The sequence below is a fragment of the Lycium barbarum genome, chromosome 11, assembly GCF_019175385.1.
Source record: "Lycium barbarum isolate Lr01 chromosome 11, ASM1917538v2, whole genome shotgun sequence".
In the NCBI taxonomy this organism is placed as follows: Eukaryota; Viridiplantae; Streptophyta; class Magnoliopsida; order Solanales; family Solanaceae; genus Lycium; species Lycium barbarum.
In genome coordinates, this window is record NC_083347.1 from 65,719,984 (window position 1) to 65,736,661 (window position 16,678).

At 38.8% G+C, this 16,678-nt stretch overlaps 1 protein-coding gene and 1 long non-coding RNA gene across 2 annotated transcripts; one reads left to right on the forward strand and one right to left on the reverse strand.

Annotated features, from left to right (window-relative positions):
• The first annotated feature begins 3,482 nt into the window (after window positions 1–3,482).
• Window positions 3,483–7,157, forward strand: LOC132619869 (uncharacterized). Its single transcript, XM_060334632.1, has 7 exons — window positions 3,483–4,142; window positions 4,346–4,966; window positions 5,171–5,303; window positions 5,971–6,044; window positions 6,647–6,742; window positions 6,875–6,991; window positions 7,068–7,157. Exons 1-7 carry the CDS (start codon window positions 3,483–3,485, stop codon window positions 7,155–7,157), a joined length of 1,791 nt encoding a protein of 596 aa, XP_060190615.1.
• Window positions 7,158–8,302: 1,145 nt separating this feature from the next.
• LOC132616780 (uncharacterized) lies at window positions 8,303–9,062 on the reverse strand. The gene is made up of 2 exons (XR_009573398.1): window positions 8,899–9,062; window positions 8,303–8,823 (listed from the first exon to the last, which is right to left on the reverse strand). It is a non-coding gene; the product is annotated as an uncharacterized LOC132616780 (long non-coding RNA).
• Window positions 9,063–16,678: the final 7,616 nt, after the last annotated feature.

Consider the following 16,678-nt stretch of genomic DNA (forward strand, 5'->3'; position numbering starts at 1 on the left):
GTGGGTTGAACGCAGTCGAAATTTAATGAGGAGAGTTAAAATTAGCCGTAAAGTTTTAAAATGGTTAGTTTCAGTATTTATTGAAGCTTCGAAGGTACAAGAGAAATCAATCAATCAAGAGATGGAAGTTGAAGGACCATTTCTCAGAGTTTTACTGCACTCTTAATACAACGATAGCGGCAGATATATCAGCTTTATTGCCATTCAGGGACAAAACAAATCGATCATTATTACACCGGAAACTACATTCAATGCTGGTTGGGGGAACATTGCTCACAAAATAGCAAACTTTATTTATGAACCAGAAGAAGTACAAGTTCAACAAAACACCGTGAAGCAGCTTGACCAATCATTCAAAGAAGCTTGCATCAGCAACAGATGGACGACAGAGGCAACAAAACAGGCACAGATACAAATAGTGGATGATTGTAAGATCACAGGCGGAACTTCGAAATCGGAGAAAGATCTGTTGGAGAGATGCCTCGTCGGAAAATTCCAGGGGCACAGGAGACCCCAACCTTGAATGATGTGAGGAGATGGGCATACAACAACTGGAAATCAGTCATAGGGGTAAATGTTTTTGCTATGAATGATGGACATTTCATGTTCGAACTTCCATCAAAAGTTTCGGCAGAGCACGTAATGTCAGGGGAATGGGTCTGGAAAAAGATGAAGTTGCATTTAGAATGGTGGAACCCAATTACAGGGTGTTGGCCGGCAGAAATAAGGAGAGATTGGGTATGGATTAGACTTCTAGGGTTACCCATGAATTTGTGGTCCCAGGGAATATTCAAGCAGATCGGAGACCAGTGTGGTGGCTTCATCGAGACGGAAGAAGAGACATCCCTCAAAAACCATCTTCACTGGGCTCGTATCAAGGTGAAAGGTGACGGAAAAATGGTGCCGAAAGAAATAGAGATGACCAGCGAGGGGTTTACATACACCATTCCTGTATGGTATGAAATTCCGGTGATTGTGAAAGAAGAGAAAGTAGAAAGAGAAGGTGAGGCTTTTGACCCAGCAGTTAATATAGGAGAAAGAGAAGATGAGGCCTTTGACCCAACAGTTAATAAAGGAAACCAGTCCTTTTTAGTGAAAGAATCAACTAATATTAAGGGAACCCATGTGGGCACCTCGAAAGATGGGGAAATTTCAAATGGAGTGGCACGTGACCAGAAAGCAAAAGGGAAAGGACCTTTATCAACTACAGCAGGCCAAATTAAAAGAGGGGGACATATGGGCCTAGCTATTAAAGGCCCAATAGATGGGGATCAGACAAAACAATTAAATTCTGAGGCCCATTATGAATGAAGACATGGTAAATATTGAAATTCAGGCAAATATATCACAAATTAACAAGCGTAATAGGTTCCAAAGTCTGGAAATACAAGAAGTAAAAGATATCGATTTCAACCAACTTGAACCAAGAGAGGGGGACTCGCCAATGGAGATAGCAAGATACAGAGAGAAAGATGAAACTGGGGTTTTGTAATTGAAGGCGCAAGAAGAAAATTCAAGTTTCATAGCAGAAGATGCAGTACCATTGAAGATTCAATTACCTGGGGAAGGAACCACTCAAATTTTGAGTACTCCGGTCTGGGTTTAGCAACATATAATGAGTATGGGTACAGAATTTGGAGTTAATTTCAAAGGGTGCGAGGAGAAGGCAAAGGAGCTGTTCATGAAGATTGACAATAATAAACAGGAGAACAAGGAGAAACATGGGGATCAGGAAATTATAAAGAGGAAGGGGATAAATGAGCTAAAAGGATTAGAGTTGAATACCAAATTCATGAGTTATGGTACCAGGAGTAGGGGGGGATATTTGGCTATCAAGGATCAATGAAGCTAAATATAGTGTCGTGGAATGTAAGGGAGCTGAATTGTGCTAAGAAAAGAAACATGATCAAAAACATATTACTTACTTGGAAGGCAGATGTGGTATGCTTCCAGGAAACGAAAGTGGAAGGGGAAATTGCAGAAATAGTAAAGGATGTACGGGGGAATAGATGGGTGAGTTATGTACAATTGGAGGCAAGTGGAACTAGGGGTGGAATTGTTATAATGTGGGATAGAAGGGTCTGGGAAGGAACACTCAGCAGTGTGGGAGCTTACTTTGTTTCCTGCAGTTTCTCAGGGATAGATAAAGATTTCAACTGGCATATTACAGGAGTCTATGCACCAAATGATAGAGTGGAGAGAGAAGAGACTTGGTGGGAGATTGGAGCAGCTAGAGGGTTAATTTCAGGCCCGTGGGTGCTGTGTGGAGATTTCAATATTGTCAGACATCCTTCGGAGAAAAAAAATTGCGACAGAATTAGTAAAGCAATGACGGATTTCTCTGATTTCATTGAGGATATGGAATTAATAGATCTGGAATTATCAGGGGGAAATTTCACTTGGAAGAAAGGAGACAGATTCACAATAGCAACAAGAATTGACAGGTTCCTCTTTTGTGAAGAATGGGATGCAAACTTCAGAAATATTAAACAATCCATTATTCACAGAGTGACCTCTGATCATTCGCTTATAATGTTGCAATGTGGAGGTTGGGAAACTACAAATTCCTACTTTAAGTTTGAAAATTGGTGGCTGGATACAGAAGGGTTCAATGAAAGAGTGAAGGGGTGGTGGGATTCTTTCAACCACAGTGGGAAACCTGATTACATTCTGGTAACAAAGCTAAGAGCTTTAAAAGGGAAATTGAAAGAATGGAGCAAGACAGCACAAGGCAATCTGGGAATTCAAAAGTAGAAAGTGTTAAGCCAACTAGCTAAGTTGGAGGAAACACAAGAGCAAAGAGCTTTAGAGGAAGAAGAGATAGCCTCCAGGCTAGCTCTCACCATGGAATTTGAAGATATAGCCAGAAAAGAAGAGACAAAATGGAGGCAAAGATCGAGGGCAACCTGGCTAAAACAAGGGGATAGGAACACTAGTTTTTTTTGCAGAACAGCTAATGCTCATAGAAGAAGCAACACAATTAGCAAGCTGAGGGTTAAAGGAGAAACAATAACTGATCCAACAGAGGTGCAAGAGGAAATTGTTGATTACTATGAGAAATTGTATACTGAGACAGAGGACTGGAGACCACAATTAGACATGAGAGATTGCCCCATGATTGAAGATGCTGACAATAACCTCTTGCAAGCACCATTTGAAGCTCAAGAAATTCTGGACAGCATAAAAGCTTGTGCAGGTGACAAAGCACCAGGCCCGGATGGATTTACCATGGCATTTTTCAGTCAGTGCTGGGAAATCATCAGCCCAGACCTAGTTGCAGCTTTTTAGAATTTCCATAGAGAAGGAATCTTTGAAAGGAGCCTCAATGCCACTTTTGTGGCACTCATTCCAAAGAAGAAAGGAGCAGTGGAGTTAAATGATTTCAGACCAATCAGCCTGATAGGGGGGTTTACAAGATCATAGCTAAACTACTAGTTGAAAGATTGAAAAAAGTTATTCACAAGCTAGTGGATAGACAGCAGATGGCCTTTATCAAAGGCAGACAGATCATGGATGCAGTGCTGATTGCAAATGAATGTGTGGAGTCTAGACAGAGAAGCCAGAAACCAGGAATTCTATGTAAGCTAGATATACAGAAAGCATATGATCACTTGAATTGGAATTTTCTTGTTCAAATGCTACAGAAGATGGGTTTTGGTGCCAGATGGATTAGATGGATAAAGCAATGCATTAGTACAGTCAGATTCTCTGTCTTGATTAACAGAACCCCAAATGGCTTTTTCCCCTCTCAGAGGGGTTTGAGACAAGGAGACCTTTTATCCCCATTTCTCTTCATCTTAGCAATGGAAGGTTTGAGTAACATGATTCAAACAGCAAAGGTAAAAGGTTGGGTCCGGGGATTTCAGGTGGACAACAGATTAGTAAATAACTTGGAAGTAACTCATTTGCAATATGCAGATGATACATTGGTTTTTTGTGAGGCAGTGGAAGAACAGATACTGGTTCTGAGGGTCATCTTCATCATATTTGAAGCAGTATCAGGGCTACATATCAACTGGGGGAAAAGCTTCATTTATCCCATCAATGAAGTAACAGATTTGGAAAGTTTGGCAGAAAAGTTGGGAGGTAAAGTAGGAGAACTTCCAACAACATATCTACATGCCTTTGGGAGCAAAAAGCAAGTCTAAGGGAATATGGAATGGGGTGGTGGAGAAGTGTGAGAAGAGATTAATAAATTGGAAAAGTCAATATCTCTCCTTGGGAGGAAGACTAACTTTGGTCAACAGTGTGCTTGATGCTCTACCTTCTTACCTGATGTAAGTCTTCCCTGCTCCAGTGAGTGATAAAAAGAATTGATGCCTTAAGAAGGAATTTTTTCTACCAGCGTAATGAAGACAAGAAAAAGTTCCATCTGGTCAATTGGGAGGAAGTAACAGTGAACAAGAAAGAAGGAGGTGTGGGGATCAGAGACATGAAAATGCAGAACAGAAGTTTGATGATGAAATGGTTATGGAAATTTGCAACAACTGACAATATGCTATGGAAGGAGGTCATCTCTGCAAAGTATGGTATAGAGAATAGCTGGATGACAAATGTGGTGACAATACCATATGGTTGTAGTGTATGGAGAACAATCAGAAATCTATGGCCTTTAATCATAAACAGATCCAGGTTCAAAGTTGGCAATGGCCTGAAATTTTCCTTCTGGGATGACAAGTGGATTGGTCATGAACCTCTAAAGCAACTCTATCCAGATCTATACACATTATGCTTTCAACAACAAGCTACAGTTGCTGAATTATGGACAAGACAAGGTTGGAATTTACACCTCAGAAGACATTTAAATGACTGGGAAATGGAAAGAATAGCGGCCTTCTACTCCACAGTTGATCAATTCAATAATTTAATAGGAGAAAGAGATACTATGGTTTGGAAGATAGACAACAAATGTTTGTTCACTGTAAATTCTGCTTATAGAGACCTGAACACATCAAACAACCAGGAGGTAGGATGGCTATGGAAGATGATATGGAAAACTAAAATACCTTACAAGGTAAATTGTTTTTCCTGGCTATTGGCATAGGAAGTAGTGTTGACTCATGAGAATTTAAACAAGAGGGGGTTCTAGTTGTGCTCTAGATGCTATTTATGCGGGGAACAAGCAGAGACAATCAACCATCTTTTTTTACACTGCAAATGGGTAGATCAGTTATGGAAGATATTCATCAGTCTGAGGAAGATCAAGTGGGTGAAGCCAGGGAGCATTAAAGGAGTTCTTAGCTGCTGGAACAGAGATGGCAATGCTGCAAGACAGGAAGAGAGATGGAAAATTGTCCCAGCATGTATTTTGTGGACAGTATGGAAAGAAAGAAACCAGAGATGTTTTGAGGGCAAACAAAGTGACCTACAGAAGTTTAAAATGAATTGTTTAGCTCTATACTATTTTTGGTGTAAACAAGAAGTTTTAGGTCAAACTGAAGATATTTTGATGTTTTAGATTACTTGTAAGGAAGAATATAGATAGGAGATAAAGCTGTAAGGTGTAACATTTTGAAAGGGGGACTACATTCTTTTTGATGTAGTATACCTGTGGATATATAGTTAACTGTTACCATTATAAAAAAAAAATAGTATTTGCATTTGTCATTTATTTGGCTAATTCATCCCTGTAAATTAACAGCAAAAACAACCATACCTCAGTCCCAAAAAGTTTGAGGTCGGCTATATCTGTGAATGAGCCGAGTATATATCTTTGTAATATGCAGAGCTTTTGACTTGTTTCATGTATTATTTGCATTATCAGTACCATGGGGAAACAAAAATTATCACAAAGAACAGTTTTTTCGGGGTGGGGTGTGAGAAGGGGAGGGGTATAAAGGATGCTATTTCTTGAAATTGGATGTTTTGATTCATTTTTGTGTACTTCCAATTCATGGCCAGATTGTATTCTTCAGTAGCCTCTTTAACATTCTTGAACTAGAAATTTCTAAATTTTTGATGTGTCAGCAGGTGATGGCACAATTAGTTCCTTGTCAATTGACCTCATTGAACTTTTAGATATTAGCATGAAATTTTATGTTAAGGTACTAAGAGGATAATTGGCATATATGACCCTAACTAAAATCTTGGGAGAATTTGGTGAGATGGTTTGTAAGTCACCTGAGTGATTGTTAAAAAAAAAAAAAAAATGGTGACCTGAGTGACAGATGCTCTTTGAGTTAATATCTGCAAAGCTCATTTTGATGATTCACTTTTACTTGGTTCTTATTAGCAGTTTGTTTGAAAGCACTCCCTATTGTTGTGATTTTGTGATTTTCATAGTAAATGCAGTACTTTTGCTTTCATGATTCATTAGAGTACATGCTTTGATAATGAAGCCTTATGCCAAGGTGGTTTAACTATTAAATTTGAATTGACTTGTTAGTTGGATAAGTTGAGCAGATACACGTATTGTAAAAGCTCTTTTCAGATTTATATTAAACGTTTTAGGTGCACACTCTTTTCTTTAACTTTCTTTCCAACTAGCAAATTAACTTGGTCCTTAACTGGTCCGAAGTAGTGAAGTTACTGGTTTCAGCTAGCAAATTAACTTGGTCTTTAACTTACTATTTTAGGCGCACGCTCTTTTCTGAAGTAGTGCACACCCTTATCTTTTATTTACTAAGTAATAATTTTTGTACTGTAGGAACAAATTGAGTTGCATATGACTCAATGCAACGAATCTGAAACTTCCCCTGATGATATTATTGGCAAGTTGTTTGGGCCAGAGCATTCAGGGAGGGTACGATGTTTGGGTATGGGAGCAGCTCCTTCAAATACATTCAGAAATACCAAACGACTTAGTAATTTGAGTGTTTCGTCATCTAACCCCGGTGCATCATCCTGAACTGATAATACCTATTTGCACCAAAAGGTCTCTCGTTTGGAGTACCAATTAGAAGGAACTTTGAATGCTTTGAAGACTTACATGATATCAAAGGAAGGAAGTGTTCCTGATGAATTTGTTGGTTTGTTTGCTCCTCAGCCACAAGTAAGAAGTAAGTGTACTGATGAGTAGTTAGTGATTTACAGATTTCTCATAAAATATTTTTTTTCCACAATTTCAGCCGGGTAATGCAGAGAGTGAGCCTACTTCACCTGTGGATGTAAGAGGATCATCGGATGGCAGCAATGCGAATGACCAAGAAAATACTTAGTGTTTTTTATGTTTATTATTGTGAAACCTCTTATATTTTGTGGATTTAAAGTACTACTGTTTTACATACAGTGAGGTTCACTTTAATTTGATGTATGTTATTTGAATTCGACTTTTGATGTTACGGATATTTTTGATGCAAATTTTTTTTATGTTTTATAAGTTATTTATGCATATGATTATACATACTTGCTCTACTTTAATATTAAAATATTTCAATGAGAAACAAACATACTTTGACAATAAAAAATTATGACAGCATTTGAACTTTGCAACATCAACACTAAATTAAGATTGTATTGCGTTATTTATAGACCCTCACAATTAAGATGGTTTGAATATTAAGATCATATTGTAGGGGTTTCAAATCGCAACTAATCATTTAAAAAAATATTAGAATCATATTGTGGGGGTTTCAAACCGCAACTAATCATTTTAAAAAAAATATTAGAATCATATTGCGGGGTTTAAAACCGCCACAATTTTACAATTCATTTTGTAGCGGCCCGCCTAGCAGTTGTGGCGATTTTAAAAAACCGCCACAATAATGCTCGTGGCGAGCATAACTGTGGCGTTTCTCTAAACCATCACAAAGTTTGTTGTGGGGGTCAAAGACCGCCACAAAATGTTAAAAAAAACCCCACAATTTGACCCGTTTCTTGTAGTGTGCTATAAATTTCATTTTATTGGCAAATCCTTGAACAAGATATCATGCTATTCAACAGTTGCCTTTTAACAAACCAAAATACACACCTCAGACTTAAAAGAATCCAGTAATTCCATGTTTTCTATTCAAGCAGGGACTCTACATTTAGATACCAGCACCTCAAAAGAAGATAATAACCCTAAAGATCATGCTAATCAATACTACTTTCTCAAATAGAACAATGAAGAGAAACTGAAAAGATGATGCAGAATTTTCAACAAGACTGAGTTGCAATAGTAAACAAGACTTCAGTAAAATAAAATCTTCTTTTAGATAAAGAAGGGAGAATCAGATGAGCATCCTTATTAAACTAATGAGAAAATACGTACATAGCTAGGACCATATGAAGAACGGTTAAACTTGAAGTAACTAATTCATATTTGATTTATCTCAACTAAACTAATTAAAGGGAAACTAGACTAACAACCATGCTGAGGTAGTGTATATAATGCCCAGAGTTAAATAGAATCAATATTTACTAATAGTAACTAACCTATAACAACACCAAACAAAAAAACCACAAACACGGTAATCACTCATTAATAACTACTCAATAATAAAAACACACCAATACGGATTTAAAGACAGAAATTTAAAGGAAAAGGGTTGAGGATTACATTTTTGAGAGCAGTGATGGGGCGACGAGAGTTGACGACGAACTACCTTTCACCCGAATCGATTTTCGACGAAAGGAAACGACTTCCAAAAATTAAACTTGAGCGAGAACTTCTCAAAACTCAACGGTGTAGCAGGGTTTCTGAGTGTTCTCACTCTTGGGCTTGTCAAAAACCTATTTGAGGTGTAAAGACCAATTTTTTGACCTCTGAACTCTCTCTTTGAATATGAAGGGAATGGGTTCTATTTATAGAACCCAAAAATGTTCAAACTTGTGTCAACCAACGATGTGCGACATGCCCCACTTTTTAATTTCGTTTTCAACTTGAATTTCAAACTTGAATACCTGTAAAGATGGCTGAATTTTATAGCAAAGAAAAAGGAAAAACCAAAAGGAATTGAAAACCAATTTGAAAGTTACCGTTGAAAGCTTTTTCTGATGGAAGAAGACAAGAACAATAACTTCTTTGCCCAAAATGGTGAAGCAAAGGCTGAAGGCGCGGAAAAAGCTAAAAACCATGCCTAATTTGGCATTTGCCAGCTATGGCCTTGCTGTGTTTTTCTGTTGAGGTCCGTTTGGTTGATTTTTTTGGAAGACTGATTTTGGTCTTAGGTTTTAAAGAGTAAATGGGCTGGGTCGCTTTATGGATTTGGGCGCGATATTTGGGCTAGAAAAGAATCTGATTTGGATTTAAAATGTGGCCATAATTGGGTTTGAAGTCAAGAATACCCTTTTTTGCATTTCAATTAAAACCAAACCTTGTCCGACATAGCCAATTGAAACCTGCCTTGTAAAATCCAGACAACCTAATTAAACTAATTGGAGTAAAATTGAGATGAAATAATTATTCAAATTAATTAATTAAGCTTCTTGACTCTAGCAAAGTAAAATATGACTTTAAATTGTCAATTAAAATACGTACTAAGTTAAAACACTTTTTTGTCATAAATTGTTTTTCAAATTGATAAAATAGACTTAATTAGAGTTTAAACTTATGAGTAAAATATACATGATATGTGCTAGGATATTTTGCCAAATGAAATGGTGAAAAATTACCAAAAAATATTTTTTAGAAAGCATTTTTGATTTTTCTGAATAACTTTTGCACTTTGTTTGCGACTGAAGAAGCATGACTAGTTAATTAAAATTTTTGGAGGGCAAAAATTGGGTGTCAACAGCATTAAGACACATCCGAGACCAACTCCCGAAGCATCACATTATACAACGAACCCTTCGGTTCCCTCTGGTGGCGTCAAAATTGGAGCAGAAGTCAATATCTTCTTCAACTCTTCAAAGCTTTGCTCACAAGCATCTGACCACTGAAACTTAACCTTTTTCTAAGTCAACTTAGTCAACGGGTCAGAAATAGAGGAAAATCCCTTCACAAAACGTCTATAATAACCCGCCAGACCCAAGAAACTTTCTATATTAGAAACTGATGTGGGTCTGGGCCAATTCTTTACGACATCTATTTTCTGAGAGTCAACCTTCACACCTTCACCTGAAATTACATGGCCGAGAAACGCTATTGACTGAAGCCAAAATTCACACTTTGAAAATTTAGCATAAAGCTCACGATCCTTAAGTGTCTGCAACACTATTCTGAGATGCTCTGCATGTTCAGTCTTACTACAGAAATACACCAAAATATCATCAATAAATATAATGACGAATAAATCAAGATACGACTTGCAGACCCTGTTCATGAGATCCATGAAAGTGGCTGGTGCATTTGTCAACCCAAATGACATAACAAGAAATTTGAAGTGACCATAGCGGTCTTCGAAATATCAACTTCCTTAACCTTTAACTGATGGTAAAATGATTTGAGGTCAATCTTAGAATAAAACTAGGCACCCTGAAGTTGGTCAAACAAATCGTCTATCTTGGGAAAAGGGTATCTATTCTTAATGGTGACTTTGTCCAACTGGCGGTAGTCAATGCACATGCGTAAGGAGCCATTGTTCTTTCAAACGAACAAGACTGGTGCACCCTAAGGTGAAACACTAGGCCTAATAAATCCCTTATCAAGGAGATATTTTAACTGGGCTTTTAGCCCTTTTAACTCTACTGGAGCCATTCTGTATGGCGGAATGAATATCAGCCGAGTGTCGAGAAATAGATCAATTCCAAAGTCAATCTCCCTGTCAGGAGGAACTCCGGGAAGATCTTCTGGGAAGACCTCTGGAAACTCATTAACGACTGGCACAGACTGGAGGGCTGGAGTTTGGGTATCTGAATCCCTAACCCGAACTAAGTGATAGATATACCCCTTGGAAATCATCTTTCTGGCCTTAAGATAGGAAATAAATCAACCCTAGGTACCACCGAATTACCCTTCCATTCTATGACTGGTTCATTAGGAAATTCAAAACTTACTGTTTTGGTCTTACAACCTACTGTGGCATAACATGAAGATAACCAATCCATGCCTATGATTACATCAAAGTCTACAATCTCCAACTCTGCTAAGTCGGCTATAGTTCTGCGGTGATAGACTAAAACTGGGCAACCCCTAAAAATGCGCCTAGCTATAACTGACTCCCCAACTGGGGTTGACACCTCAAAGGGTTTATGCAACTTTTCTGGTTCAATCCCAAATTTCTTAGCAATAATTGGTGCTACATAAGATAAGGTGGATCCTAGGTCAATAAGCGCATAAATGTCAAAAGTGAAAACTATTAATGTACCCGTGACAACATCTGCACGTGTCTCTATATCTTGATGACCTGCCAACGCATACAAACAGTTCTGACCACTGCCCATATTACTGGACTTTGTGGCTCCACACCATTGCTGGGCTTGCTAATTACAAGGAGCTGCTGAATTTGTGGACTGGGCCATATTACCTCCTGTATCTTATCTAGTTGACGGAAAATCTCTCTGAAAATGGCCCTGCTGGCCACACCCATACCCATGCGACACACCCCTAGGTGTCTCTTACCACACTTGTTGCAAACTGGAATGTCATAAGTCTTCTGACCCTCACTAGCATTAGAATAGGAGTAAGTCGGCCTGAAATTCTGTCTATTGTGATCATTCCTTAACTTTGGGACTGGGGCAGTGGCAGCCGATAGAGTGGGTCCTGATGACCTGTTCTTAAAGAATTTTCTGCCTCCACCTCCCCCATGAGTGAAGTTACCTGCCGACTTAGCTCTTTTATTGATTTCCCTTTCTTTCTCTTTCCGAAGAGCTTCTTCTTCTTTCATTCAATCCTCATTACCTTGCACAAAAGCAACCATCTTGGCAATGGTCATGTTGTTGTTTTGGGCATCCGTATTTGCATCACCGTGCAAATTAAATTTGAGTCCAAGCATAAATCTCTTAACTACGGCCCTCATATCGCGAACCATATGGGAGCATGCTTGGCCAACGAAATGAACTTGTGATAATATTCTTTGACTGTCATGTTATTTGCCTTCGTCTCTCGAACTCAATAGCCTTTGCTTCCCTGACCTCAATTGGCATGAAGTGGTCAAGAAAAGTATCTGCAAACTCATCCCAAGTAACAGGAAATGAATCTTTCCCTCGGGATTGTTCCCATAACTCATACTAGATATGGGCCACATCCTGTAACTGAAAAGCACCAAACTCCGCTGCTTCTATCTCAGTAGCATGCATAATGCGGAACACCTTGTGCAGCCTATCTATATAGTTTTGCGGATCCTCTACCTTAGTCCCTGTGAACACTGGAGGTTTCATCCGCAAGAATTCCTGAGTCCTGGAACTAGTAGATCCTGCACTAGCACTGACGCTAGGAGCCGTTTCTTGACGTTGAGCCTGATTAGCAACAATCTGGGTGAGCAACTTTATAGCTCCCTTGACATCCATATCTACAACACTAGGAGGTGTAGCTGTTGGGGCTGCTGGGTCTGAAGCAGTTGTTTGAGTCCAAACGTCTTCTTCTTGAGCTGCATCAGTGGCAGCCCTTTGGCTGGTAACTGAAGTCCTCTTCGTGTATTTTCTTTTCGGAGCTATTTTCTAAATACGTAATTCGCACGAGTTAGAAGAATTCCTAAAAGTACTGCTCTAACTGCACGATCTAGAGTATAAAATAAGTGAGACAATCCTGAATATCTTGGGGGTCAACTGTTTATATGTGTGGGGCCCACACACATATAAAAGTGACCCCACTGGACACGGTTTCATAGACTCCCTAAGACACTTGAACCTAGGCTCTGATACCAAGCTTTGTCACGCCCCGAACCATGGCCTGGCCGTAACATGGCATTCGGTGCCTGGCTGCATGTGACCGAGCGAACCATATGGCTTGCTGAATCATCATGAGGCATAAACATGAGAGGAATATAACTTAAGACACGATGGGCCTGAATGACATGAAATATCATCATATAAGATAAAGAACTTGTTTAAAACGTAAATGTGGATTGTCATAAATACTGAGCCAGAGATGGCTATACGATTCTGAATCTGACATAACATGACTAACTAGTCTATGAAACCTCTATCATGAATCTGAACTACAGAACATACTTGCTGGGACAAGGCACCCAACATACCTTAACTCTATAACTGACATAAATGTAAATAATGACTAAACCTCGAAGAAAATGGGGCTCACCAAAAGCTGATACGTGGATGATCCTACTAAGCAGATGTGTTGTCCTGTAAATCCGTACCTGCATAGTGAAATACAGTCCCCCAGGCAATAAAACGGGGACGTCATCATATTGAATGTACTGGTATGTAAAGCAACTGAATGAAATAAACATGGCACATGAAATAACATGATGAGAGCTGAAACTTAAACTGAAACCTGGTCATGTATGTGTGTATGCATATATATATATATAACATCAATAAAAACATTTTAAGCGAGGAGCGCATAAATATAACCGACAACATGTATCACCACATGGGTACGTGGATTCAGGTACCTGACTCGATCAGCAGAGTTCTAATCCCTTGCCAGAGGTATAAGATATAAACATGGTATGAAAGGATCCAGTCAATAAAGCATGAAGGAATCTTCCTAAACATGGGCGGAGCGATCCTTATCCTACGGCGGCTAACATCATTTCAGGCTATTAAAGGCTTCTCGATAATCTGTGCAACTCCTAAAAGCATGAACTTAATATAGGTGGCATCTGAGCCCATGGTTTTTCATAAAACATGACTTGCATTATACATGGATGTAGTTACATAATATACTTGCATGAAAACGTGTAAACATGTAGAGTGTTTCATGAAAATATCATAGTAATTAATAACTTGCATGTAAAAACCAATGGAATGCAAAGGATGGGTTTTTCGTAGATTACGAACAAATTCTCAATAACCAAAATGGAATATCAAGAACACCATAACAGACTACGTATAGAAACATGGTATATAGACTTAGGGTTATCATGAACATTTTTAGAACCCTAGTTTCCGTATAATCTCCTACTTTCATGGAAGAACGTGGTGTGGGGAAGAACAAAGATATTCCCACACGTGGATAGAAGCGTTACATACCTGGTAATGCTCCAAACTTGTAATAAAAATTTGAACTTTGAATCAGAATTCCAAAATCTTGAATCTTAAACCTTGAGATGGGTTTTCTTGAAAACCCTAGGTTGTTAACATAGATTTCGCTTAGAATTCATGTATAATCATTAAAATTCACTTGGGAATACATCGGAGAATGAGGATAAGGAAAAGAGAGAATGGTCGTTCTAGGGCTTGGGGATGTGAAGAATGAAGTGAAAAAACCTTTAAATGAAGTTTTAAAGTTGCCGTCGGACCTGTTTTACGCTCACTTTTGGCCCATTTTACGGCCCGTACATCATAGTTATGGATCGTAAATCCTACCGTATATTAGTAACAGTGTCTGTGATTTTTGGCCAAAAATTTACGGACAGATTTACGGTCCATAAATTTTTTACGGCCATAAATCGGCAGAACACTGTTTTAGTAAAACAGACATAACTTTTTATATAGATGTCTTCTTGACCTCCATAATATACCGTTGGAAAGGTAGTTAAAATATCTACAAATTTTAAGAGGAAGTTTTCCAAAATTCCGTATACTCACTTTAAGTGAGACTAGTGCAAATTCACTTGAAAACACGCTCCATAGGGTAGCTTCCGACTTGACTTTGCCCAAGGACTCTTCTTACGTATTGATTGGGTTTCAAACACCGATTCTACACTACTTATATTGGGTTCATTATACCCCCATCTTACTAGTCAAATCTTAGCTCGAATGCACGGGGTGTTACAAAACTTACGTCGATTAAGTTACGACGAAGCTTAACGTACGGAAATACGAAATGCAACACATAAGCTACTAAATTACCATGCTGCATTAAGATGAATTCGAATCTAACTCCTGAAGCATCACAATATACTACGAACCCTTCAGTTCCCTCTGGTTGGGTTAAGACTGGAACAGAAGTCAACCGTATTTTCAACTTCTTGAAACTTCTCTCAGAAGCATCTGGCCATTGAAAGTTGACATTCTTCTGAGTAAACTTAGTCAGCGGAGCTTAGATAGAGGAAAAAACCTTAAGAAAACATTTGTAATAGCCTGCCCGGCACAAGAAACTTATATCAATTACTCAACTGGGCCTGGGCTAATTCTTCAGGGCGTCTATTTTCTGGGAATCCACTCTCACGCCTTCCCCGGAAATGACATGGCCTAGGAACGCTAATGATTCTGCTAGAATTTACACTTGGAAAATTTCGCATAAAGCTTGCGATCTTGAAGTGTTTGCAACACTATTCTGAGATCCTCTGCATGGTCAGCCTAATTACGAGAATAGATCAAAATATCATTAATGAAAACTATGATGAACAAGTCAAGATATTTCTTGAACTCTATTCATGTGATCCATTAAAGTCGTTGGCACATTCGTCAACCCAAACGACATGACAGGGAATTCGAAATGCCAATAACGAGTCCTGAAAGTCGTTTTAGGAATATTACATTCCTTAACCTTTAGCTGATGGTACCCTGATATGAGGTTAATTTTTGAAGAACACTGGGCACCTTCAAGTCGATCTAACAAATTATCAATTCTTGAAACTAGATACTTGTTTTTAATAGTGACCTTATTCAACTAACAATAGTCAGTGCACTACGCAATGACCTACCTTTCTTCTCGACAAACAAGACAGATGCGCCCAAAGATGAGACACTCGTCCTACTAAATCCCTTATCTAGAAGGTCCTACAAGTGGGCTTTTAACTCTTCCAACTCCGCTGGAGCCATTTTGTACGGCACAATAGATATCGACTTAGTGTTTTAAAGTAGATCAATTCCAAAGTTTATCTCCCCGTCGGGAGGAACTCCGGGAACATCTGTAGGAAAAACTTCTAGAAACTCATTAACGACTGGGAAGGACTGGAGAGTCAGGAATTTAGCATCTGCATCCCTGACTCGATCTAGGTGATAAATATTGTCACGACCCAAACCGGAGGGCCGCGACTGACACTCAAGACCCTACTCAGCTGAGTGCCATACTATCACTACACTCATAAGTCACAATCTTATGTGAACCTTTAAATTATGAAATGATGCTTCCGTCAAGCAAAACATGAAAAACCTTTTAATAAAACTCTTTCATCAAGTCAGGGACTTCTCCCTTATCGTTAATTCAAAGAAAATCTTTAGTCACAATAAAATCTTTAAAACAATGCATATAAACATGTCGACCTATATGGCCGCTTTACACAACTATCGACATCTCGATGCACTATCCACAGGACACTATCTGCAAAAGTCTCTAACATAAACGAGATACCATAACATAAGTTGGGCCAGGGCCCCAATCTCACGACCCAAACCGATGGGCCATGACCAGTGTTCGAATTGGACACCCGTATACGAACCTGCTCGATATGATCAGACCGAAACTGGAAACAATATGGCAATCTGTAAAAAGCACGTTGTAAACTCATCATATCATACATCCAAAAGACTCGAGCTCCGGAACACTAGAGCCCTCCAAGCAGCTGAGCTGAAGTCCTAAACCGGGGGATCACCAAACTGAGTGTCTGTACCTGCGGGTATGAAATGCAGCCCCCGAAGAAAGAGGGTCAGTACGAAAAGTGTACTGAGTATATAAGGCATGAAATCAACATATACATAAAATCCTGGAAAACATTTCAAACATGTCAATGAATGGGCAAAATAAATGCATCGGTACAACTATATCAAAGAAACACATATATCTATAGAAATCCCAACATAATCC